A 27,527-nucleotide genomic window follows, 5' to 3' on the forward strand; every position below is an offset into this window, starting at 1 on the left:
CCCATAAGGACTGGGCAGTTGTTTATACCCACTAATTTTGTGATCATAGAGATAAAGGAGGATTCTTATATCTATATCATCTTAGGTAGACCTTTCCTAGCCACATCTAATGATATTATAAATGTAAAACAAGGAAAGCTCACCTTTGAAATATGGGATGATAAGATCGAGTTTATTTTGGCCAATTCAATGAAAAATACCTCTATTAAATACTCTTGTTTTAGTCTTGACACAACTTATAAATATGTCAAAGAGGATAAGACCCTTGGCAAATTGCTAGTTGAAAATCCTACCCTCCCATCTGAAGTGCTAACCCACGCCGAGGGGGGGGGGGGGTCCCAAAAGTGGAAAAAACCCCTAACATCATACCTCAAATATGAACCCCCTAGCAAAAAAATAAATATAATGGTAAAAAGTATGATAAACGGTTATATGTGTTGAAATGGATCCCTAAGTCCGTTAAGAACAAGGTTAATGATTCGAGCTTGAAGGAAGCACCCTCTTGATTATGAGGGTCAAAATAGTTGAGTTAAAGGACTTTAAACAAAGTACTACGTAGGAGGAAACCCACGATTTGTTTTACTAATATAGTTGTTTTTATGTTGTTGGTTTTTGCTTTAGGTGAATAAAGGACTCACAAGGACTGAAATTAACTGAAAATAGATTGGAAATGTTGGAAAAGACCGAATATCGAAAGTCGTGTAAAAGCCCCGCAAAATGCAAAATCTCCATACAAATTCAAGGGGGCTACTACAAGTGCCTGTAGCAGCTGCTACAGGTCGTAATTCCCCCCATTACCTAAATCTTAAACACCCATACAAAAACCAGACACTTGCTATGGGTGGTCGTAGTAGGCTCCACTACCTCCATTTTTTAATTTTTTTTTTAAATCCTCACTTTTAGTGGGCCCACCCAACTTTTTAATGTCTAATCAAGCCATTTTACTACCCTTTCAACACCTCTAATAATTATATATTTTTCATTTTCTACCAAACATTCTCTCTACCATCATCTTCCATGTTTCTTCTCTCAACCAAACCACAAAAATCTCCATTGTTACATAACTTAAATTCAACCTTTACCCTCATTCAAACTCCAAAACAAAAACTTCCATCATAAAAGGTTCATTAAAATCCATCCTAAACACAAAACCCCAAACAAAAAAACCAATATGGAAAATTTACAATATTTCCAAGTTCTCAACAATGGCTTCAAAGAGAAGTGACAAGGGAAAGCCAGTTGAATCATCTAGACCAAGAAAGAGAGGTAGCTAAAGAACACCTAACACTTACGACACTATTTTCGAAAATGAGGACCAATAGTGAGGTACACGATGCTGCCTTAGCGGAGGTTAACTCCAACAAGGTACGTATGTGTTGATACTCTAGCTAGGCTTGGTTTAAAAACTAAGGTGAATGGGTTGTTTAATATAATTGGGCTGCTTGAATTTTTGCAGAGAGACTTCCATACTTATGAGCATATAACTCTAGAGTTTCTAAGCACTCTAAAGTTTAAGTTAATGAAAAAGTGGGAAGAAGGTGCGAGGTACTTCTATGGTACTCTTTGATTTTGTATGTTTAACGAGAACTGTGAATTGGTTATTGAGGAATTGGGACATATTCTCAGATTTCCTACTGATGGGCCCAAAGATGTCCCCAATGGTTTTCCTGCCGCAGAGTTCTGGGCAGCAATCTCAAGCGAGCGGGTTTATACCACTGTCAGAGCAAAAGCCTCTATAATCCAAAATCCTTATTTTAGGTATGCTTAAAAAGCCTTGGCATATACCCCATTTGGTCGGGACGATAGTACAAGCGTTGTTATCCAACGAGATCTATTTTTCATTCATAGTATGGTTAACAATGAAGTGATTAATGTTGATGCCTTCACGGCAAATTATTAAGGGTGCATGTTGTAATACCCTAAAACCCTGATTTTTTTTATAAAAGATACATAGTTATTTCTCCAAAACAGGTGTTACACATGCTCAACAAACACGAAGAGGAAAATTTACGGGATGATTGCATTCCACAAAAAGGATGCAAGTACGTCAGCGAAGATTCCTGAGCTATGTTGGGATTCCAAGAATCAGAGAAGATAAGATGCATCCCTACTGAAATCTTCCCCCTAGTGATCATAACCATCACCAAGAAGTTTGACGTATCCCAGATTGTGATTAACGGGGGAAACTCCAACGATATAATGTATTCAGAATTGTTAGAAAAGATGAACCTTGAGAGAGGAAGCTTATTTCCATATGAAGGCTCTGACTTGCAGGATTTCAATGGAACGACCACCCATCCATGGGGATACGTCAAGATGGTGATAATAGTAGGTGATGGAAAAGACATTTGAGTAGTCAATTTGAAATTCCTCGCCATCCCTTATATTAGTTTATACAATTGTCTCCTATGAAGGTCTTTTGCCACTATGTTGAACATCGTAGTCTCACATGTGCATCTCAAACTTATGTATTACAATCTCTAGGGGGAGTTGGTCACCATTAATGCCTACCTCAAGGGAGCAAAAATAATATATCAAGTGCTCTAAAGAGACCATAGAAAAGGTGTGGCCATGGAGATTAATGTATCTTCCCTCACCAGCCAGCTCACACGATGGGCATCAACCCCCACAAAGTGGCTAGGTTGACGAAGGGCGAACATGACGAAGAAGCAGCAGCCCTCCTGGTTATGTTTACATTCAATTTATATTAAATGTTATGATTGTATAATCATTCTAATTATGTATATAGGCAACTTGCCATTATAAATAAAATACGACTTTTTTCTGAACATGGTTTTCTTTGTGATTGTGCATATTAACAATGAGCCCGTGTACGTCCAACGAGATCGAGGCTTGGTAGAAAGAAAACTAGGGTGTTATCGAAGACTCTTTGCACGTCGGACTACAATAATCAACCCCCATAACACAAAGCACACACAAAGAAAATCAAGAGTGTTGTCGGAGATGCATTGCACATTCGACTATAACAATCACTTCCCCTCCTAAAGTCAGGGGTGATGTCAGACACACTTTGGACGTTCGAATACAACAACCACTTCCACACCTAAAGTTGGGGAGTTGTCGAAACCTACATTCACGTTCAATTTATAACAATCAATCCCCTACAGGCAATAATGGTCCACCACCTCTAGCAGCTAGCTACTCCATAGGATGCAGAGGGTTGACCATATGTTTAACCCGAATCGAGTTTTCATATGGTGCGAGAAGGGAAACTGACCCTTGGCTAGGAACAACCCCATTGATGTCCACTAAACTTCGATAGAAAACCTTATAAATTTGTACAATGATCCAAAGCTCTGCACTCAGGATCCTACAAATACACCTTAAATAAGTAAAAAAAAACATTTCATTCCAAAAATGATATTATATGCACATATATTCTTCCATTACAATAATGTTACACGTGAAGTACCTAAAAAAAGTTGGTTGAGAAGGTTACTTTCCCAGAAAAAAAATCACTCCATCTTTGATCATTTAATCTAGTAGAATTTGTATCCTCGAGATAATCAAAGGATGATGAAAAAATCAAAGGATGATGAAAATACTTCTCTTGATGCAAAGCATTCTCAAACAACTACGAAACTACCTCAAGGGTGGTGCGCGTATATTGGGCTAGCTGCTGGGTCAAATAAGAATTTTCAAGGCAAAAATACTTTAAGTCCTTCTGGGCCGTCAAAAAAGACGCTTGAGAAGATGATAGATTACCCCAAACAGAAACTAGATCCTGGTTCTTCCTCGCCACCATTCTCTCCAGATGAGTCACCTGGTCAGTAAGAGAACCTAGGAGATTAAGTGGAAGCAAATCATCCATTACCCTGGTTAGAGAGGTAGAAGCTATCTATATTTCATACAGATACCTATCCTGCTGAAGCTTCACATTGCCAACACTCTCTTCCACCCATTGCTTCTCAGCACGGTGTTGGTCTGACCAAAGAGCATTCCAGCAGCCAGTTCCATAAGGTCCAAAGCGGTAGAGGCACATCAGGTATACTGAGCCATAGTAACTAGTTCCTCCTCCAAGGAAGATTCACACATTGGCCAAATATGTCCATTCCTATTCTAAAGAAGGGGTCCACTGGTCTCTAGAAAAACGTCAGCTCGACCCCATCAGCAACAGACAAGTAGGAAGATCTAACATATTTTGAAGCATCAGAAGTGTGTATCAAAGCAGCTTCACTCTCTTTCAGCCATATTCCTCGCTTTATGAGTCAGGGTTGTACTTCATCATAATCAAAGCAAATACCTCATGAACTGGGGGATTCAAGACGGAAAAGCCATGAGTTTCTAGAGCTTGCCAAAGAGGATTTTTCCTGGAACGGGCCTTCATCGGCAATTTAACGTCTATGAGGTGCTACAAATATTTTAAAATGAGATCCTCTTCCTTGTATACATATACCATGTTCCCCATAAGAAAGTGATTTTTAGTCCAGTACCTGGAAAATAGTTCGGCACATCTTCCCTCAACTCCGTCCCCAACGACATAAACCATAACATGAGCTTCTGGGCAAATAGGGGTGACCAGAAAGAACTGATCTTCAGAAGGTAGTAACTCAAGAAGAGGCCCAAAGCCACGCACAGTCGACTCCAAATAGATTAGCCTTATGCCCTGCGTCCGAGTCGCTAGAACCTGGTGGAATTTAAAGATGTGAAAGAAAAGAATCACAGAAGGCTTTCCTTTCAGTTATTTGTAACAGTACTGGTAGACCTTCACGTACACCCAACTTGCGGGACGAAGTTGCGACTAAGGAATTACTAGGTGCTTCAAGACTTCCATCTAAAAGGCAGTGAAGGGTAGGAAAAAATCCATAACTGAAAAGTGCACTCGTAAAAGGGAATGGTGCAATCTTCATACTTACTGCACATTCTTTCGTCTTTGGTGGGAGTTAAGACAACCTAGTGAGGTGATGATCCAACTTCAAGGAAGGCTCCGTCAAGACTATCATTCCTAGCAAAAACAGAAATAATAAAAGAGTAAACAGAGTCCACCCAAGAAGTTATAGTATTCTTTTGGGATTGGTTAGCACTCTTCTGGGATTTTTTACCCATTATGCACTAACTTTTCAAGTACAAGAAATCAAAGTGTCCAAAAAGAAGATAACCGCTAAACTAAGAAAGCGACTCAAAGAAAAACAACGCCAACTCTCTATGGACTATATTCATGCATGCGAAAGGAAATGTACTCTATCAAACGTGTCAAATCACGCGCACACAACACTCGAGTGTTACGGTTCCCAAGAGTTGTAATGATGACACTTCTGAAAAGACGTTTGAAGTATAGAGCATTAAATGCACGAATCCTCAAGGGACTGGAACATTTTCTTTGGCTCTTCCAAACTTAAAGACTAGAGTAGGTGGCAACCAACGATGAAGTAACAAACACATACGTACTAAACATATACAAAAGGTTAGGAGACAACTATTCTGAACCGATCCAAAAAATAAAATTTTTATTTTATTTTTTCACGGTCAAATCCATACTAAATATTTGTCTAAAAGAGGAACATGTTTGACTAGTCAAAGTCATTCTAACACTCTAAACAAAAAGACTAAAAGAAATTAACAAACTAACTCATCCCTAATAACACAACACTATTCTAAAACCGACACGTCTAAAGTACTATACGACGGATGGAGTTGTCTTCAACCTTAAATTGATATAAACTGAATAGTTTTATTTTGAAAGACATTGATGTAGAAACTTAAGGGTCTAGCAAGTTGTAACACACAAAAAGTAGCACATCTTTTTGTCACGTTGGGACCATTTCAAGAGGTCCCTCCATCACAATTAGCACTTTTGTTCAATAACCGTGAAGATTCAATGATAAATAATTAGTGCACTTGAAGGTAAAAAAAGAAAGAGCAAGCTAAAGAGAAAGCGAGAAAAAAAGAGTGACATTGAAATGCACTAGCTCATACTAAATTTAGTTGATCTATTTTGAATTGACTTTATAGTTCAAAAACACCGTCTGAATCTGATACCAACTTGTTCAACTTATGTTGTTTTGTTCAGATTCTTTTGGGACCATTTTATTGATTTTTTGTCTCTGATCTAATCTAATTATCTTGCCTTTTAGTTTACAAGAATCTAATTATCTTGCTATTGTAAGGTAAAAGAGGATTTTATGATAATTCAATTAAGATTTGTATGTGATTCAAATGGAACTAAATAAAGTGTTACCTAGGTCGTGTCACTTATTGACATTAACAATTAATATGCTTTGTCAGAGTGAGAATAGCGAGAATGTTCTTTTATTTTATGAAATGTAACTATTTACATCAAAGTATTATGGTGGCATCAATGTATATAAGCAAGCCGATTCTTGTTTTGTGGTGATAATTATACAATGAAAATATTATTCGGATAACCGTATACTTATTATCGCAGGAAGCAAAATTTATTGGATAATATGACAAGGAAGCCGAATGATTCCCTTTTATTGACTAAAGTGTGAGATAAGTTTCACAAGAATATTTTGTGAAAGAATGCGAATGACATAAGAGTTAATGTTTGAACAGATAGATGAATTTTAACAGAACAAACATTTTTCTTCAATTTGGCTCGAGCGGATATGATTTGTACATATCCCTCAAAGTTAAAGATATGGTTAATATGGAAGGGAGGTGGAACTTAGAGTTGCTTAAGAAGTGATTCATTGGCGAGCTAGCTAATTGTATTATGGCTATCCCTCCGGCTCTCCCAAATGATGGTATTGATAAATTAGGATGGGATTATAATGACAAAGAGTTAACCCGAGAGGATTGACCTAGTGGGAGGGTGTTTGGGTCTCAAGGGTATGCTCCCCTTGAGGTCCTGAGTTCGAAGAAGCCTAGGACTAATTTTCGAAGGCTACATGGGGCATGCTCAAAAGGTATGCTCTCGGGTGGATTAGTCGGTACGGAAGGAAGGAGACCACTCTATAAAAAAATAATGACAGTTTATGGAGGATAATGTCTTATAATTATCTTTCTCCTCATCTGAATTCAACGAAAATAAGGTATGGAGTAGCATATTGAAGTGGAAAGGACCCCACCAGATCCAAACTTTCACTTAGTCTATGTATCACGAGAGACATTTGACTAACGTTCGGCGCCGCAGGTGGAAGCCGACTATCTCAGGGAATGGATATTTTAGTATATTAAAGGAAATGCTATGGAATTGCACATAGACCATTGGAGGTCAATTTTTATGATCTTGTGTATGAAAATGGAGGAACAAAGATCTGTTTGAAGAAGGCATTCAGAGACCACTCAAGCCAACTGAAACGATCATGCATCTAGTTAAGGGGGTCGAGACTAGAATTCAGGTTTAGAACAATGTTATATTCACAGTGTCATAAATCAAGCATGTCCAATGGTATCACCATGGAGAAAATTAGATCAAACTAAATTGTGATGATGTATACAAAAAATCAAATCCCACTGTAGGATGTGCTTGCTTAGAGACTCCTCTGAAAAATTGGGTGAAAGACTATGTGCGAAAGATTGATTTGGGTGATGCTCTCACGGAATAGATATGGGCAATGTTGCATGGGATTTAACTAGTTTGGCATGACAGAATTACAAGTCTGGTGGCTGAAAATGAATCTAAAGTTCTGATAGATATGGTTAACCAAGAGATAGGGGACGATCGCAACTTCTCAGCCTTAGTTCGTAGAATCAGAAGGATCACTCAGAAGAATTGGCACATCAAATTCAATCATATTTGGAAGAAAGGAAATCAATGTGCACATAGGATAAGCAATTATAGTCTTACTTTTAATAACAATGAGCTTCTCATTCTTCTGAATCTCGTGGTAAATAAGTTGAATCAAATTTTAACTGATGATAATTATGATACATCATTCCTTAGACGTGTTAGAGTGTGTCGCTATGTTTTTTCACTTGTTTGGACATTTATGCCCTCTTTTATTATATATATATATACACACACACACACACACGAGAGAGGACATATCATATGAGAATGACATTTTTATGTGAGAATATGAGAATGAATCTGAAACATTAGATTTTAAAATAAATGGTGGAGATTAATTGTCAATCTTTTTTTCTCTCTTCTCCATTACGTATCAAATAGAATGTTTAAACTTACGAATTAGTTTATCGGTGCGGACTTCTACTAGTTAATTGTATATCTCATGATTAGTCTTATAGGACTATTGGAGATGTATACTAATGCCCTGCCTTAGTTCTATAACCCAGTTTTGATATTTATTGTCATTAAGGGTAGTAAGTCTTATTAGTGTCTTTGACTCTGAAGTGTCATCATTAGACTGGACATAAAAAAATTCGTTTGAAATTTTGTTTGTGCTTCTCTGTTGGTTGCTCAAGAGAGCCAAAGCATGACATATATTATATAAGTATGTTTGAAATTTTGTTTATCCCATTTGTGCTTTTGTGTTGGTTGCTCATAAGAACCAAAGTATTATTTTGTGTAGGTTTCCAAAATGTATTTTCGAAGACACATCATAAATATATTTCTGAAATAAATTTAAACATAAAATTGGGGCATAACTAAAAAAATAATTAAATTTTGTGTGCATGAATACATTCGGAGAATTTCTGGAGTTTGAAGGACATTTTTTATTTTTATAATGGATGCTTTTCCACCTCATAGAGTGAGATTAACATTTCCCTAATTTTAAACATTTTTTGTCTAGGAGGCCCCGTTAAGTGTGGACTTTTAAACAATAGAAAAAAAATTTAGCGTCCAAACAGAAGATTTTTTTTTGGCACCCTAAAATTCTTACCTGACACCCCACAATTTTTTCTAATATTAAAAATGCCCCCTTTAAAAAATCTCTTATAAAAAATTTGGTAGGCAAATAACAAATTTGATATGCATTCAAAATATCTGGCAGCCTAATAAAAAATTTTGATATGTATTTTTATCATTTTTTAAAAAAATTAGTATGCGTAAAAAATTACCGATCTTTTTTAAAAGAACTAGATATTATCGAATTTTGTCCATAGGCCATAACCTTGAAAATTTTGATATTTTTAACTTACCGTTTTTATAAAAATCTCCAGAGATTATTGATTTTTTTCAAAATCTTCGATGATCTGATTTTTTCCCTAAGCCTGAAAAGTCTTGTAGTGTTAATTTTCAATGATTGGGACTTTGCCAACACATTTTTGGGTTGTGATTACACTGAAGATGTTGTGTGGTTCATAATGATTCCTAACTTGTATAAATATGCATCATATATTATTGAAAAAAAACATATCAGAATATCTCAATATTGATATCTTGCGTTTGGGTATTTCAATGAAACTCCAGTTGATTTTAGGATTACAGAGGACAGTGATCAGTGCATTTTAATGCACACTCTTCTACTATTGTACTTAGGTAATTCTATAGTTTATTTTATTATTTTTACTATTTTAGTGTGTTTTTATATTTAAGTTTATTTATGTCTTTATTTTAATTTTGTACTTTATTTTCAGCTTAAACAATTAATTGATACATTCTCACTATGCAGAGCATAACTTGAGCTACGGGAATCGGATTGACGCATTCTAATATGCGTTGGAAAGCGGAGAAGAGAAGCTACAGGTTTCATGCTGAAGCCAAATTCCAGTTCATAGTGAAAGAGGGTCGAATTATTCAGTTTAGTTCCAAACTTGAGAAATAACTAGTATTGGGCCGGTTTTTTATGTTTTTTTGGGTTGGTTGCTATTAGGGCCCGGTTTCCTTTATTTTGTTGAAACAATTTTCGCAATAGGGAATATATTCTGGATTTTGATGATAGAAACATGGTTTTGTATGAATTCATGGAGAACTAATCCCGAAGGCGAATTCTGCTGCATAAGAGTTCCATCGCTTTGAGGTTATTTTAATTCCAATTTAATTTCGATTTATGTTCTATTCTTTCTATGAATTTGTTTTCTTAATTCGATTTCTTTTATTTGCTTAATTCGATTGCTGCTCATAGGATGAAATTGATTAAATTTGATTGTATGCATGCTCCTAATTTTAATCGCGTTTTAAACTGGCTTCTTCGTTAGCTTCGCCTAATATTTAAATTGTCATGCTTAATGCGGTAAACAGGAACATAAGTCACATGATATTGATAGCGCTTGTCTAATTGATTTCATAATCGAATAGAATTGGAGCCGCTTAGGGGATTGGAGTTACAATAGAGCTGAAACCTAATCAGTAGAATTAGTTATTTTAGCTTATTCGTAATCAAACTATTTTTACTAAAATATTAATAGATACCTAAACCTTAAACCCCCATCGTTTTCAGTAAGTAAAAAATACTCCAAGACTCCTTACGATAGGACTCGAGTGTCACTTTCGTTTTACTACAGTTTTAATTACTTGTTTTTTACCCGTGTGCAACCCTCTTGATGTTTTGAAATCTAAAGTGGATAATATTGTTCACCATATCGGCAATAGAAATGTGGTTAAGGGAGTATCATTCACCATCAGCCAGTAACGAAGAGAAGATTAGGTTCAGTCACTTTGAGTTGATGATGTGTGACGATTTAAAAGTCATGTGGAACACATACACATATCACCAATACGAAACAAAGGGTCTGATTGAGGTGGATGCAACAGTTTCCATATCTGTGGACGACACTATACAAATGTTGAAGTGTCCTGAATCATCTAGTACTTTTTAAGTTGGGTTCATGTTATTTTCTTGTTGAGTTATGTTAAGAAATGTTCGTGTTAAGTAATGTAATGCTAATTTTCAAATAATGAAATGTTTAGATAAAATATCAATAATATACAAATAATTTCAGCAACATTAAAAAATAAACAAACTAATAAGATCTACTCACGTCCACCACAGACAATGTGTTCCATCTTAGAAAACTTGACATACATCTCACCATATGGGTTTGTCAAACCCATAAAATTATCTAAAAGAAGTGATATCTTCTGCAATCGATGTTGGTTAGTCATACTAGGTGGAGGTGGTGGCACGTCATTTGACAATGCTCACAAGAAAGTGTGAAATAGATATCATCTAGTAAGATGCATTCAAGAGCAATTTTGTCCTGCTCACTTGCTAGAATACCCTAAGTGGGTTCATCGAACACACATATGCTAAATCCTTAGAGATTAGACGCATGAGTAAAGCTTGAGACAAAGACTAGAACAATCTTGAAACAAGAGTATACACTAATGAGAGCTTTGTTCAACATTAGTTTTTTTTGGTTAAATATATTAAGCCCCCTGCCATTATAACGAGTTTTGGTTTACGCCCCCTAAAGTTTTTTTTATTAAATGCCCCTTATAAAACCCAAAACCTGGATTTACCAAACCCTTTTACCATATTTGCTGACTAGGCTTTGACTGAAGTGGCCACGGTGGCATTTGTTTGCTGATTGGGACAATGATAATGATGAAAATGGCAATGATGTTTATTAATAATTTTTTCTGCAAACTTGTCGCACGCTCGCGAAAAATGAACAGAGTCGCCACCAATATATTTATCCCATAAGGGAAAGGAATATCAGAAAACCTAGCAAAGGAAGGAACAGGGTCTTGCGACCAGAGAATCAAGGTACGGGAGTCGGTTACGCAAGGGGAAGGTATTAGCACCCCTCGCGCCCATCGTACTCGATGGTATCCACCTATGTTTGTTTCTATCTAAAGGGTGTATAACTATGTCTATGTCTAAATGCGAAATGAATGCAAAACGTAGGGAAAAGAAAGAATTGTACTCGCACGGGCCCTACCCCGCTGCCTACGTATCCTTTTCAGGAATCAGAGTTACCGTAGCTCGGCTTACGATTTTCTGTTTGTTTTTGTGTTTTTTAGTTGGGCGGAGTTAACGCTCGCACTCTTGCATAAGGGGACAGCCTAGGATGCAATGGAGCGGAGATAACAATGCCCTTAAGAAAAGAAGAAAAAGAGAGATTGGTTTGTGTCTTTTAGGGTAATTCCATGATGACGAGAACCCACTACAAGGTCTCGCATCACTTCCTTACTTTGTGTTAAATCTGACCATTTATTAGTGTTTTAAGTGTTTTTGGTTGGTGTTTTTTATGGGGATTTTAACTTTGTAACTTAGATCATACCAAAAGAGTTTTGTTTTACATATTTAGAGAATGCACATCGAGGCCTACGCCACAATCGTTTCTCCAAATAGCGGTTAAGAAATACATCGAGGCTTCACACCTCAATCATTTCTTCTCCGCTAAGTAAAGGAAATACAAAAAGGAGTTATTTTGTGAGTACTTAGAGAATGCACACCGAGGCCTACACCACAATCGTTTCTCTAAGCAACGGTTAAGAAATACATCGAGGCTTCACACCTCAGTCATTTCTTCTCCGCTAAGTAGGAAAGAACATACATCGGGGCCTACACCCCAATCATTTCCTTCCTACTATGAAATATAGTAACGGTATGATCTTCATCGATATTTATTAAGTATTTTAAAAGTTGAAAAGGAAAAGAATGCAATAGGGAACTATATCTAAATTCTAGTCTAAGTTGTCTATACAAGGGATTTAAAATGAAAAAACTATACAATTTATTAAGGGATATATAAAGCACACATGGAAGGTTCAATCAAAATTCTATCCAAAATTATTTACAAAAAGAAATCAAGGAAAAAAAATACAAGTATACTATGAAAGAAATGATTTATTAAAGGTATTAAAAAAAATTAAAAAAAATCAACAACAATTATGACAATTACTCACATAGCCTAAAATACCTAAAAACAAATTTATGTGTTTTTTTTATGTGATTAAAAAAGGAATTATGAGTTAAAAAGCTGAAAGAAAACAAAATTAAAATAAAATCTACAATCTAGACAGCAGGGGGTGCATCAGTAACTTTCTAATGGATTAAAATTAGTTATGAGCAAAACAGGGCCTAAAATAGGGGGGTGCGGATGGCAGAGGCGCCCAGGCCCATAATCAGGAACGTGTGGTGTATGATTAGAGCATGGGTGCAGTTCCAGAAACATTACAGGGCCCAAGTGCGTGGCCCAAATTACACTTCACTAACCATTCACTTCCATTTTTATTTTATTTCACTTTTATTTGTTATTTGATTTTATTTTCAATCAGCATGTTATTATTCAGACTATGGCTTTTTATTAAAATCAGCGTGACATTAACACACACCAACCTCATATCAATTGGTCAGACTTATTTAAAGTGAATAAAGACAAAACAAAGCTGAACCAATCAGGAGTCTCCAACACGCCATCCAATCATTGCAACAAGATATCAATCAACAAAAATAATGGGAAGGGTGGCCAATGAACGCGTGACAGGTCCTCTTGACCGTTGGAGAAATGGAGAATGACAGACGCCGGAGATTCCACTCCGGTCGTCTTCTCCGGTGGGTTTAGCGGCGGAGATGAATCAAATTTTTCCAGAAACGTGAGAAGCCTACACCTTTCCACTCGAATTTTCATGTAGATTACGGATCTGGTCTTAGATTTTATTGATCTTACCTCTAACATCCTAACCGAGACCCCTTGCTAAACTCTAGTATAGCTAACATTCACCAAAACATATTATGAGTACATCAATAATTTCATAATCACTCACATGACGCTAACACACGATTCAAACAACTAAACAACTTCATCTCATGGATAACGAAAACGAACATTCAAGAATCAAAGTCATGTGAGATTAAACAACACAGAGCCACCACAAGCATTCAACGATAATCAACCATCACTACATTGATCTTAAAACGTAATAATTAACATGCTGAGGAGTTCAAGGCTTACCTCAGACAGTTCTTGACTCGGAGACGTGAGAAACCTCCACGCTTTTACGCTTTCGTGATGACGTCGCTGCTAGCTATGAGAAGGATGTCAACCTTCGAGAAATAAACTCAAAGGCGTTCAGAACCTGATGGAGGATTCGTCATTTCAAGAAATATGAGACGAGACTGACGAAGCAATGGTGATGATGATGATCCGATCGAAGGAGAGGACACGCTGATGATGATGATTCAACTGCCTGAAGCTTGGAGATTGATGAAGGTGCAGTGGTGAAGGTGAGTTGAAGATGATGATGAAGGTGGCAAAGTTTGATGATGGTGAAGCTGCTACGGATCCATGGCAGTGGTTAGAGGTTGTCACGAGTTTGTTAGGGTGGTTGGCGGTGGAGAGGAAAAGCGGTTATGGCTGCCGGAGTTAGTTCGTTGCAGTTTGTTACGGTGGCAGTGGGTGGTGGGGTGAGAGGGAAGAGAGAGAAGAGAGGAGAGAGATGAGAGGAGAGTGTGAAAATGAAGAAAAATGAGTGCGTCCCCTGAGTTTGTGAGGATTTTCGACTTATATAGTGTGGAGTGTGGTGGTGCATAGAATGTTTGCGTGGAGATTGTAGCAGCGAATCATTCTTTTTTCTTTTAACATGCAAGTTCTTTCTCCTTTTATTTTGCAGTGTTTGTTTTTGCATGGCTTAATAGAAATGATGGTGGTATGGTACAACATTGTGCACACGCTTCATGCTGCTATCATTCCTTCCAAGACACTCACTTTGTGCCCATACATCTCTATCTATGGCTCACTATTTGAATCAAATCTATGGTCAAAGTAAAGAGGAGGTGGCATATAATAACTTTTGTGTTTGGAGGCCCTTAAAATAATGGCTGGAAGTGGGAGAAAAAGGACATGGAACATGGTGTATCATTGAGGCCTAGGGCTTGCGTGCGTATGGCTGGAATTTGGCTTGCAACCTTGCTCAAACAGAATTTTGCTAGGGCACCACTTCAAGGCCTTGTATCTCACTGATCACGCTACCAAAATTAATGAACATTAGCTTGTCGGATAGAGGGCATGGCAAAGAAGAGTTTGATAGCTAGCTTAGGCTTTAATGAAGTTTGTGGGGCCTCAAAATTAGCTTCAAAGTTGGCACACCAGGTGTTTGGTGAAATGCCTTGCGCGTGACCTGGATCTTGGCCTGCCTGATGCCGCATTCTGGCCAGCGTGAGGGCATGATTTTGAACATCCACAGTTGATTCAATACCCATCCAATTTACTCGATTCTTCTTTCATTGCATAGAGGGCATGAAGGAGAAGAGATGCATACCAAGTTTTCATTCATAGCGCACTTGTATACCTCTAAAATCACCTTGAAACTTGGCATGCCACATGCTTGATGAAATGTCTGGTCATAACTTGGCCCATGACTTGGATTGTGACTTGGCTCAAATGACTTTTACACAACTTCAAACCACTTTATCTCTTCATACAAGCTTCAAATGAAGAAACTCCCAACTACAAACTTGTAGAGGGCCATGATTTGAACAACTTTGATGTTGAAATATTTCAGGAATAAAGCCTTTTGACACGTGTAAACCAGGGCTGAAGTGGACTGTTCATCAAGGTTTTTAAGAATCAAAAATTTTTCTAAGTATAAAACTTTCTTTTTTTGATATTTTTCTATTTTTGGCAACTTTTGTCAAACTCCCGATTTTATCCCTTCTTTGACTTTTCTTGACCGATTTCCCACCAAAAGTCAATACTTGAGTGATTGACCCGATTTTGACCCAAAAGTCAACTGTTCCGATTTTTCTCCGATCTTTATGAAATTCCCGATTAATCCACTTCTGACCAATGGAAATCAACTGAACACTTCCACACAAGCATCATGCTATTTCTTCTCATAAAATCAGCTCTTGATCAATGTATTCAACCAAAAAGTCAACTGCGTTGACTTTGGTCAAGAAATCCTAATTCAGGATAACCAGATGAATTACAAGCTTGTACACTCCCACCAATGCCTTGAGTTGAGAAGAACCCTAATCCAGGAAGACTTCGATGAAAACAAAGCCACATAATCACCTCAGATCCTCACATTTGGTAGGAAATTCCTTGTCATAAAAGCTCTCTCTTGCTAGTCTTTGATTGATACCAATGATATGCATGCATGGGTATGGATTATGACCTAAGTGATGTATGTACATGAATGCAAAGCCTAAGCCAGTTAGAAGTAAAGGGGTAGGACAAATTTGGGGTATGACAGCTGCCCCTATTTAATCATCTTAAACCTGAAGGTGAGATTGGCGATAGCCTTTCGAACATTCGAGGTAGAAGAAGATTAAATACCAAAGTACCAAAAATTTGTCCTGAAAAAATGGTATGATCCTTATTCTTTATTTTTGTTTTGATATCTGCTGGGGAAAGAGAAACTTGTTTTTTTTTTTTTTTTTTTTTTTGGAAATATTTACAGTGAGTAATTGGAAGAAGGGTGATAGCTTGTAACGTAGCCCAAGGTGCCAATACAAGGTTCCCAAAGGAAATGTTTCATGAAACAATGACTGAAAGGAAATAGATCTCGTGCGATCCACGACTCAACATCGACTCGACAACAAAAGAGGAAAGAAAAGATCTCGTGCGACCTTCAGGACAAAAACAGAAAAGGATCTCGTGCGACCTAAGACTCGACATCGGGAGAAGACCTCGTACGATCTTCAAAACTGAAAGGAAAAGATCTTGTGCGACCTACGACTCAACATCGGCTCGACAACAGGAGAGGTAAGGAAAAGATCTCGTGCGACCTTATGACCTATCATTGGGAGAAGACCTCGTGCGACCTTCAAAACAGGGGGAAGAATAGATCTCGTGCGACCTATAGGACCAAAGGAGATAGATCTCGTGCGACCTACGACTCAACATCACGAGAAGATCTCGTACGACCTTCAGGACGAAAAGGGGATAGATCTCGTGCGACCTACGACTCAACATCAAGAGAAGATCTCGTACGACCTTCAGGAAGAAAAGGGGATAGATCTCGTGCGACCCATGACTCAACATCAAGAGAAGATCTCGTACGACCTTCAGGACGAAAAGGGGATAGATCTCGTGCGACCTACGACTCAACATCGCCTCGACATCAGAAGGAGGAAAACAGAAAGACTTCGTGTCAGAGATTTGTCAGGAATTGAGGACACCTCGTATCGGCACCATAGCTTAAAAGTGTTTGTAGTATGATAGCAGATATCAGGCAAAGTTTGTACAGGTAACGACTTTGAGAGGATGGGTCATTGTTCTGATTCAACATTGGCTCCTATTATCTGGCTTATGTTCCGTATGCATGTTTGAGTTTTTATGGCGTAATGATCCATTGTAATGGATATGCTACGCTTTCGAGGATGCAATGCTATATGCAATGGATTCTATATGCAGAGAGTGCCAAATAAAGGCCCTTGGTGGGACAGAAGAGTAGGATCATTGGGGTCCGTTGCTTGTGATCTTGAGACACCATTGTGGGTGGGCGTCGGAAACCTCGTAGTGCCAAAGATTATTGGCAACTGTGTGGAGGATTAGAACATAACTCTGTTGGGGAGGAAGTGACTTTGCTCGGCTTTCCTTACATCCTATACTGCTTGGGGAAACGTGAGTTCTGATGGACACTTCCTTGTCTGCCGTATAGGGGAGAGACATGGATTTCTTCAGGTGTCTCGTGCTTACCAGTACTGATGAATTATGCGCTTGAACTTTCACGCGGGATGATGACGACCTTTGTGGCATGTCATAAGCCAAGATGACGACTAGAACCTGCAACCTGCACAGAAAACAACGTTTGGATGCAAATGGTGCCCCTTAGAGCACTTTTATGTTTATGTAACATCATGTTTCGTTTTGATTTTGTGATTATTATTCCCCATGCTTTCAATGCAATGTTTAATAATGAATTAAATCACACCTCGCATGCGAAAAAAATGAAAAGCAGGAAAGAACACTTCTTATCAAAAGATCATTTTATTGATGGAATGCCTATGAATAGGCTTCTGTACAAGGAAGCAACTCCTAAATGAGGTAGTTACGAAAGGAAAATGAAATGCCAAAAAAGCAAAATGGCAAAGAGAAATGCTCGAATTTCCATTAAAACTGATATTGCTACAATTCCCATATCCTCGATCCTCTCAATGCTTTGCTTCAGAAGGGTAATGGTTGGATTGATCTGTCCGTTCTGCCAAGGGCGTATAGGGGTCTTTGTGAAAGATATTCAGACTGCAGCCTCTCGCTTTTGATCCCTAACTTTTGCCTGGATCGCCCTTTCGGGTTTTCAATCCAGCGGGATGCCCCTTTTTGCCTAAGTCGCCCTTTCGGGTTTTCAACTTAGCGGGTTATTCTTCTTTTTTTTGTTTTATCCCTAATTTTTGCCCAAACCCTTTTGGTTTGCCGGGATGCCCTTATTTTTGCCTAGGTACGTCGACCTAGCGGGTCTTTTATGCGTAGTATTTTTTGATTGAGTCTGAATTGACTGGAAGTGGAACGTCTTCCCCATCCATCTTTGTCAGGATTAAAGCACCACCTGAAAATGCTTTCTTCACAATGTATGGTCCCTCATAGTTGGGAGTCCATTTGCCCCTTGGATCGGTATGAATTGGCAAGATCTTCCTTACGACTAGGTCACCTGTGTGGAATTCTCGAGGCCGAATCTTCTTGTCATACGCTTTCTTGATCCTCTTTTGGTACAACTGGCCATGGCAGATAGCAGATAAGCGTTTCTCCTCAATTAGATTGAGATGATCAAGCCTCGTTTGAACCCAATCTGTTTCATCGAGTTTGGCGTCCATCAAGACTCTCAACGAAGGAATTTCCACTTCGACAGGTAGTACGGCCTCCATACCGTAGACAAGAGAGAAGGGAGTTGCCCCAGTTGAAGTACGAACCGAAGTTCTATAGCCATGCAAAGCAAACGGTAACATTTCATGCCAGTCTTTATACGTTCTAACCATCTTCTGGACGATCTTCTTTATATTCTTGTTAGCAGCTTCGACTGCGCCATTCATCTTTGGCCGATAGGGTGATGAATTGTGATGTTCGATCTTGAACTCTTTGCACAACTCTGCCATCATCTTGTTATTAAGATTGGACCCGTTATCAGTGATGATCTTGTTTGGAACCCCATATCGGCATATGATTTCTTTCTTGATAAAGCGAGTGACGACTTGCCTGGTTACGTTCTTGTAAGAAGCAGCTTCCACCCATTTGGTGAGGTAGTCGATAGCAACAAGAATAAATCTATGCCCATTTGAAGCTTGTGGCTCAATTCGTCCAATCATGTCAATGCCCCACATGGCAAAGGGCCAAGGTGACGTCAGGACATTCAGAGGAGTTGGAGGAACATGAATTCTGTCAGCATACACTTGGCATTTGTGACATTTCTTCACGTATACATAACAATCACTTTCAATGGTCATCCAATAATATCCTGCTCGCAAGATCTTTTTGGCCATGGAGTGCCCATTGGAATGGGTTCCAAAAGATCCTTCATGAATTTCCCGCATGATTAATTCTGCTTCGTGTCTATCCACGCATCTGAGCAAAACCGAATCATAGTTTCTTTTGTACAGGACGTCTCCTGACAAGAAGAATTTGGATGCTAACCTTCGAAGCGTTCGCTTATCACCAATCGTAGCATCTTCGGGATACTCTTGCTTCTCAACATACCTCTTGATGTCGTAATACCATGGCTTTTCGTCATACACATCTTCAGTAGTGAGACAATGAGCAGGGAACACATGGGCAGGCTCTTTGTAACGGAGGATCCTTATGTCTGGCACTTCTTTAGGGGAGCTAACTCTGAACATAGCTGCCAAAGTAGCCAAAGCGTCTGCCAATTGATTTTCCTCTCGTGGGATATGATCGAAAGTGATTTCCTCGAAAGCGGGCAACAACTCCAAAATATAGTCCTTGTAAGGAACTAAGTTGGGGTGTCGTGTCTCCCAATCACCTCTTACTTGATGTATGACCAAGGCAGAATCCCCATAAACCTCGAGGATCTTGATCCTCATATCAATGGCTGCTTCGATGCCCATTATGCAAGCTTCGTACTCTGCGACATTGTTTGTGCAATCAAAGCATATTCTAGCTGTGAAAGGGATGTGGGTTTGACGAGGAGAAGTCAAAACTGCCCCAATACCATGGCCCATAGCATTTGATGCACCATCGAACGTGAGAGTCCATCGCTCTCCTGGTTCGGGTCCTTCATTATCATCCAGTTTCATGATATCTTCATCAGGAAAGTCAAACTTCATTGACTGATACTCTTCTAATGGCTGATGAGCAAGATGATCTGCAAGGACACTTCCTTTGATGGCCTTCTGTGTGACATACTGGATATCATATTCTGATAAAAGCATTTGACACCGGGCTAGTCTTCCTGTAAGGGCCGGTTTTTCAAAGATGTACTTTATCGGGTCCATTTTGGAGATCAATAGAGTGGTGTGAGTCAGCATGTACTGCCTCAGTCGGCGAGCAACCCATACCAAAGCACAGCAAGTTTTCTCGAGTAGTGAGTAGCGGGATTCACAATCGGTAAACTTTTTGCTCAGGTAATAAATGGCGCACTCTTTTCGACCAGACTCGTCATGTTGGCCCAGCACACACCCCATAGATCCTTCAAGCACAGTTAAGTACATAAGAAGCGGCCTTCCAGGAACCGGAGGCATGAGGATTGGTGGCTCTTGGAGATACTGTTTGATCCTTTCGAAGGCTTCTTGACAATGATCATCCCAACGGATATCTTGATTCTTACGCAGCAATTTAAAGATGGGTTCACAAGTATCAGTGAGATGAGAAATGAACCTGGCTATGTAATTCAATCTCCCAAGGAAGCCTTGAACCTCTTTTTCATTCTTTGGTGCTGGCATGTTCTGTATTGCTCTTACTTTATCAGGGTCAACCTCAATCCCTCGTTGACTCACAATGAATCCAAGTAGCTTTCCCGATCGCACTCCAAAAGTGCACTTGTTTGGATTAAGCCTCAACTTGAATTTTCGCAAACGAGCAAACAATTTCTCAAGATATACCAAATGTTCCTCCTCAGTTTGGGATTTTGCAATCATATCATCGACGTATACTTCAATCTCCTTATGGATCATATCATGGAAAAGGGTCACCATCGCACGTTGATACGTTGCACCAGCATTCTTAAGACCAAAAGGCATCACCTTATAACAGTACGTACCCCACGGAGTAGTAAAGGTAGTCTTGGTCATATCTTCGGGAGCCATCTTTATTTGATTATAGCCAGAAAAACCATCCATGAAGGAGAACACCGAATACTGAGCAGTGTTGTCGACTAGCACATCAATATGAGGCAGAGGGAAATCATCCTTCGGACTTGCCCTATTCAAATCTCGGTAGTCAACACACATGCGTACCTTTCTGTCCTTCTTAGGAACAGGTACTATGTTTGCAATCCAAGGAGGATACTCACACACAGATAAGAAACCAGCCTTCAACTGTTTTTCAACTTCTTCCTTGATTTTCAAAGCCATATCAGGTCGAGTTCTTCGTGGTTTCTGCTTTACAGGCGGACATTCTGGTTTGAGCGGTAACCTGTGCATAACTATATCCGTGTCTAAACCAGGCATGTCTTCATATGACCAGGCGAAGATGTCAACATACCCTCGAAGCAGCTCAATCAACCTTCTCTTTACATCACTTTGCAAAGCGGCCCCTATCTTGACTTCTCTCTTTGCTTCTTCTGTACCGAGGTTGATGATTTCTATGGCTTCTTGATGTGGCTGAATAGATTTCTCTTCTTGTCTCAAAAGTCTAGCCAATTCCTCGGGGACTTCACAATCTTCCCCACTATCCTCATCAGCTTGGTCAATTGGATTCTCAAAGATATCAAGACGTGGAACTGTAACATTATCATTTTTGATGGAGTTCGAGCCGGATCTGCACGATGGATGATTTATGCCTTAGAGTGCAACACATAAAAGGGAAAAAAGAAAAGCTTTGCCATTTTTTGAAAAAGTTTTTTTTTTAAGTAAAAACAAAAATGAAAGAAATGGAACAGTAATTGCATGCGAAGATATGATTTTCATTCAGTATTAGACAAATTGAAACAACATGGGGGCCCTTCTTTATACAAGTGGTCAAAATGCTTAGGGCGAAGCATATGACTTATCGAAACAAGAAAATTACATCTCCATAAAAGTGACTCTAGGGATGTCCAAGATAGTCCAATTATTGAGTTCCTGTCCAGGCGCAGCATGGCAAATGAATCTGGAGAGATCTTCTTCATCATCATCATCCACAACGAGAACTTGACTTCCAGAACTGGTGCTTGCACTGACGAACACTTGAGAAATGGGGGGGATCACCTTCTTTCCAGGAATTATGCTGAGCTGAGTAGAAGAAGATGGTTGATACCCAAGGCCATACTTGTCTCGCTTCTCTTGAACGTCAATCAGCTTGCCCCAGGCACTATGGGGAGTACCAACTTCTAAGAAAGCCTTAGCATCATTTAAAGACGAGAGGGGCGCTCCGAGTTCCTTCTTATTCTCGACCACAGGGAGTTTGTCAACTGACACAATCTCTAAGGCTTGAAAGGGTGTCTCTTGTACTTCCCCTTCTACTTCCACATATCGGTATGTTGCCAGATTATTGACTACCAGATCCTCTTCACCAGTGATCACAACGATCTTGTCATTCACAACAAATTTCAAACACTGGTGGAGAGTAGATGTCACAGCTCCAGCAGCATGAATCCAAGGACGACCCAAGAGGCAAGTGTATGAAGGGTTTATATCCATAACGTAGAAGGCAATGTAGAACATGTGAGGACCAATCAAGACAGGCAGATCAATTTCTCCTTCTACGGACCTTCTAGAACCATCAAATGCTCTAACACTCATAGTGCATGGTCTCATCATAATCCCATCCATACTCAGCTTAAACAAAGTGGCCTTGGGCATCACATTAAGAGAAGAACCTGTATCAATCAGAACTCGAGACAACACAGCATCCAGACACTTGACGGAGATATGCAATGCTTTGTTGTGTGCTCTACCCTCAGGTGGGAGTTCATCATCAGAAAAACCCAAACAATTACCAGCAGCAAAATTGGTCACAACCCCTTCAAACTGAGGCACGGTAATGTCTTGAGTCACGTGAGCGGAAGCCAGAACTTTCATCAGAGCATCACGATGAGCTTCCGAGTGCACCAAAAGGGACAAGATAGAAATCTTAGCTTGAGTTTGGTCAAGTTGATCAATCACCTTGTAGTCACTTTTCTTAATGATTCTCAGAAGTTGCTCAGCATCTTGTGCATTACGTGTTACAGGAGGGTCGACAACAACTTGCTTCCCCTTTGCTTGTGCATTAGCGTCCTTATTGGTCTCTTTAGGAAGCGGAGGAGGGGCAGCAAAGATCCGACCACTACGGGTAATACCACCAGTGCCAGCAATATTTGTGATGCTCGAATTACCCACTGGAGGACAGTCATACTTCTTCCCTCGAATATACACAGCATTATAACTCCAAGGAACAACCTTAGAATCATTCACATGAGAGGGAGCGAGAGATGAGGTCGAAGGAGTTGAAAGAGCATTTGGAACCTAAATAACCATCGGAGTTCTCGGAGCTTGAATGGTCAATGGAGCACTCGGTGCATGAATAACCAGCGGGGTTTTTGGTGCTTGAATGGCTAAAGGCGTGCTCTGAGTCTTTGACGCCTCAGCAGGATGGTAAGGGATTTCTAGGATGGCCACATCTTCAATAGGAACGACCCTTTCCACTCTAAGAACACCTTCGTCCATTAGTTTCTGAATTTCTTCTTTCAACCTAGCGCACTCTTGAGGATTAAAAGAACATTGCAAACAGTAGTAATGTAGCTCACACAAAACCTTTTGTTGCAAAAGATGTTCTCTGATAGTTGCTAGCGGCATCTTAACCTCACTAACATCATTCACCAGGGTCTGATCATCACATAACTCAATAGCATTGGTCGCACCAGCATTTAGGCATAGGGTTATTCTGCACGTTGGGACCAGTAGGAGTGAATGAGATAAGCTTGTCATCAAGAAGATCCTGAACCTTTAACTTGAATGCTCTACACTTTTCAATAGTATGGCCCGGGGCCCCTGAATGAAATTCACAACGAGCATTAACATCATAACCAGGAGGGAGAGGGCTAGGTGGAGGCCCAAGTTCACGGAGTTGTACCAATTGACCAGCAATCAACTGAGGGAGAAGTTGGGCATATGACATCGGAACCGGATCAATACGCCTATCTTAGAATCTTGTTCTTTGCGGGCCCCTTTGACCTTGAGGCCTAGGATTCTGTTGACGATTCTGAGGAGCAGCAGCTTGTTGTTGCGGTACGAAAGGCTGTTGGGGTGCCATCCATGGTTGTGGAAGAGCAGCAGCATATGCTTGAGGGACATATGGACCAGGAACAGCATAAGGCATCGGATAATAAGGAGGTGGAACAGCAGAATATGCAGGAGCTCAGCCTTGGTCAACAGAAGCGGTGCTAGTTTCACCTTCCTTCTTCTTCACAAACCCAGAATACGGCTTCTTACCATTACCACTTGAGGTGCTAGGATTAGTAACACCTTGAATGGTGCCGGCTTTGACACAGTTCTCAACCCTCTCACCAATGATGACCACATCCGAAAAGGAAGGAGAAGTATTACTAACCATGTGCTGAAGATATGGCCCTTTCAGAGTTCCCATAAACAGATCAATTAATTCTCGGTCCAATAAGGGAGGTTGAACTCGAGCAGCAAGTTCACGCCATCTCTGGGCATATTCCTTAAAGGACTCTTCAGATTTCTGTGACATATTCTGCAGCTGGGCGCGGCTAGGAGCCATAGCAGTATTGTAGTGGTATTGTTTCAAGAAGGCATCAACAAGTTCTCCCCAAGTACTGACATTAGACCTCTCGAGTTTCATATACCAGTCCAACGGGGCTCCAGTGAGACTATCCTGGAAGAAATGCATAAGCAGAGGTTCGTTCTCAGTGTGAGCAGCCATCTTACGGCAGTAGGAACGAATGTGAGTCTCTGGGCAGGTAACTCCCTTGTACTTATCAAAATCTGGCACCTTGAACTTCGGGGGAATAACAATCCCAGGTACCAAGCACATAGCAGCGGTGTCGAAACTTGAATTTTTAGCCACCTCAACAGCCTTGAGACGTTCTTCAAGAGCTTGGTACATCTTAGCAGTCTCGGTCAACTCAGCAGTGAGATCATGTTCAAGATCAATAACCTCATGGTGGTCGTCCACTACTTTAAGTGTCTCATTAATAGGAGTCTCTTTAGTTTTCGTCCCTCCGTCGATAGAAGTGGTAGGAACATCCTTGACCAAACTAGCGACGCTCTTTCTGAGTTCATCCTGTCCTTGAACAACGGCATGGAGAGTCTCCATAAGTTGAGCCATTCTTTCCCCCATAACATCCATATCCCTACGGAGGGAAGCTTGATTCTGTTCAAATTGTTCCATGATTCTCTTCTCGTTGTTTCTGGTGCGGTAAGGATGTAAGGAAGTCAGCTTTGTTGTTGAAGCAGAAATCTGTTGCTGAAAGGGACCCCAATTAGTTTCTTGTACAATAACTTGAAAAATGCAATGTGATAATGTGAATGTATGAGTGCATGTGTGCGTATGACGTGATGTGCCATTTTCAGAGTATCCAAGATTTAATATTGATTCAGAATAGCTAACAATGTGACAAAAGATATGTATCAAGAGAAACTAGTTCTTTTTTATTCATAACAGGAATTTAAACTTGGGCAAGCCATACATCAACAAGATAGTTCAACAAGGGAAATAAAAGACCCCATCCAACAAGTCTGGTGGTGGTCGAAACATACAGACTCAAACATCAATCCATCTGAATATAAAACAGAGGTCCTCCTTGTCTGAAGTGCTCGTCGCTCCACTTCTTAGTTTCATCAAACAGTTTCTTGGTTGCTTCTCGATCTCTTCCTTTAAGAAGGCTTTGGATCACCTCATCTTTGCGAAACAAATGCCCATCCAGCTTCTTGCAGCACTCCCTGAGTTCGTCACATCCTTTGCATTCTGGGAGATAATCTTTCTCAGATACGTCCTCCATACCCATCATTCGATCTCTAAGCTTGGCATTTTCTTCTGTTAGTCGAGTATTACGGAGGTGACTTCCTTTCAGTTGAGTCTCAACTGCCATTCTTTGAGTGGTCTCTTCTTCCAGTTTCTTTTTCAGATTCTTCACTTCAACTCTAGCATCCCTTTCTATCTTGAGCTTATAAGCTTTCAAGTCTTCTCGGTACTCTCGCTTGAGTTTCTCTTCTGCCTCTTTCATGGCCCTTTTTAGGATCTTCTGGTGATCCTCAACAATAACAGTAGTATCTCTTTCACCTTTTTCCGTTCTAGCCCTCTTTTGAACTCTGGAAGATCCTCCCTTCAGCATTTTGGCTTCGTGTGTCAACTCAACCTTTTTCTGGTCCACAAGACAATGTTTCGGTTGCGCATCTGACTTCTTTTCGTGCAATTGGGTGCTTTCCATATCTACCTGGACACAATTCTCAGCAGGCACAGTGGCAATTGGAATCTTAGGTGGTTGCTCGTACAATGGGTTAACCTTCGGGAAAGGCAACAGGCGATCTTTAACTCTATCTTCAACCCAATCTGTGTAGGCTTGTTTGGCAACGACATTCTTTTCACCTAGAGAAATCTGATCATTTGTATGGATGCTATTCCAGGCACTCCTCACTTTTTCTAGACCCTTTGGTTCGGTTCCCTTTTCAAAGCAAACGGATTCGAATATCTCTTTGTCCAAAGGCTTGTCTTCAAGTGCAAAACCCAACTGACGCAGCGCTAGCTTAGGATTATAATTGATAACACCTTTTGTTCCTATGAGAGGAACGTTGTCAAAAGTACCACAGCTAGTTATAACTTTCTCCACGTCCATTCCAGTGGGACACCAGACAATGTCATTTCCGGTAAGCCCCATGATCCTTTGAGGCCATTTCTGAGTAGAAGTAATGAAAGGACCACTTGTAGGTAGGTGGGACTTAAACCAGGTGTATAACAACGGCAAACAATTTCTTATGGCTCCCCCTTTCCCATATCGAGAGTGAATGGAATAGTACGTATCGGCTAGCAAAGTAGGGATCAGATTCTTATCCACGAAAAGACATATAGCGGCCAGATCAACGAACTTGTGAATGTTAGGGAACATCACGATCCCATAAATCAAAACGGCCAGAAGGGCGTTGAAAGCTTCCCACAACTTTTTGTTAGCCAATTCTTGAGCCTTTTCAATCAAGAAACTCATGTAGAAACCATGTGTGTTACCATTCTTCTTCCAATTTCCATGAACGTCTCCTATGCTCAAATAAAGAGCGTTGGCAATGTAGTCCAAATCAGGCTTCTCTGGGACACAAACGAAAGGAACCTTGTGTTGAATCTTGATATTGAGAAAGTGAGAGTACTCCTCGAGAGTGGGAGCCAACTGATAGCCTGAGAAGGTGAAACAACGCAAGTCAGGATCATAGAACTGGAGAAGAGTAGATAAACCCCATTCGTCGACGTGTGAGTCCAAAAGAGTCAAGATGTTTCCATAATTCTCAGTGAACACAGTTTTATTATGACCAGTGATCAATCCACCCAATTGCCCCAACTGAATCAAGCCTTCGCGATGGAAACTGTAAGTGTGAGTACGCCTTGTAGCTTCTCTGGTAGCGGTCACGTTGTTAGCCATCCTGGATGAAAAGTAATAACCTCGGATACCCTGAAAAATGGCATGCATATGAGAGATAATACTATTTTTTCTTCTTTTCTCTTTTTTT

At 39.9% G+C, this 27,527-nt stretch overlaps 1 protein-coding gene across 1 annotated transcript; it reads right to left on the reverse strand.

Moving 5' to 3' along the window:
• Window positions 1–3,859: 3,859 nt before the first annotated feature.
• LOC131658057 (uncharacterized) lies at window positions 3,860–27,439 on the reverse strand. Its single transcript, XM_058927394.1, has 4 exons — window positions 27,256–27,439; window positions 26,617–27,111; window positions 26,095–26,523; window positions 3,860–3,945 (listed from the first exon to the last, which is right to left on the reverse strand). Exons 1-4 carry the CDS (start codon window positions 27,437–27,439, stop codon window positions 3,860–3,862), a joined length of 1,194 nt encoding a protein of 397 aa, XP_058783377.1.
• Window positions 27,440–27,527: the final 88 nt, after the last annotated feature.

The sequence above is a fragment of the Vicia villosa genome, linkage group LG3 (genome assembly GCF_029867415.1).
Source record: "Vicia villosa cultivar HV-30 ecotype Madison, WI linkage group LG3, Vvil1.0, whole genome shotgun sequence".
NCBI lineage: Eukaryota > Viridiplantae > Streptophyta > Magnoliopsida > Fabales > Fabaceae > Vicia > Vicia villosa.

Bases quoted from the DNA above. Each gene is read 5' to 3' on its own strand.
- LOC131658057 (XM_058927394.1), bottom strand. From the start codon at position 27,439: ATGGCTAACAACGTGACCGCTACCAGAGAAGCTACAAGGCGTACTCAC. The intron at 26,524-26,616 runs GTACTTTTGACA...TTGCACTTGAAG, and splicing joins GAAAGTTATAACTAGCTGTG to ACAAGCCTTTGGACAAAGAG. The intron at 3,946-26,094 runs GTGAAAGAGATA...CTCTTTGGTCAG, and splicing joins GAGGGCTAGAACGGAAAAAG to ACCAACACCGTGCTGAGAAG.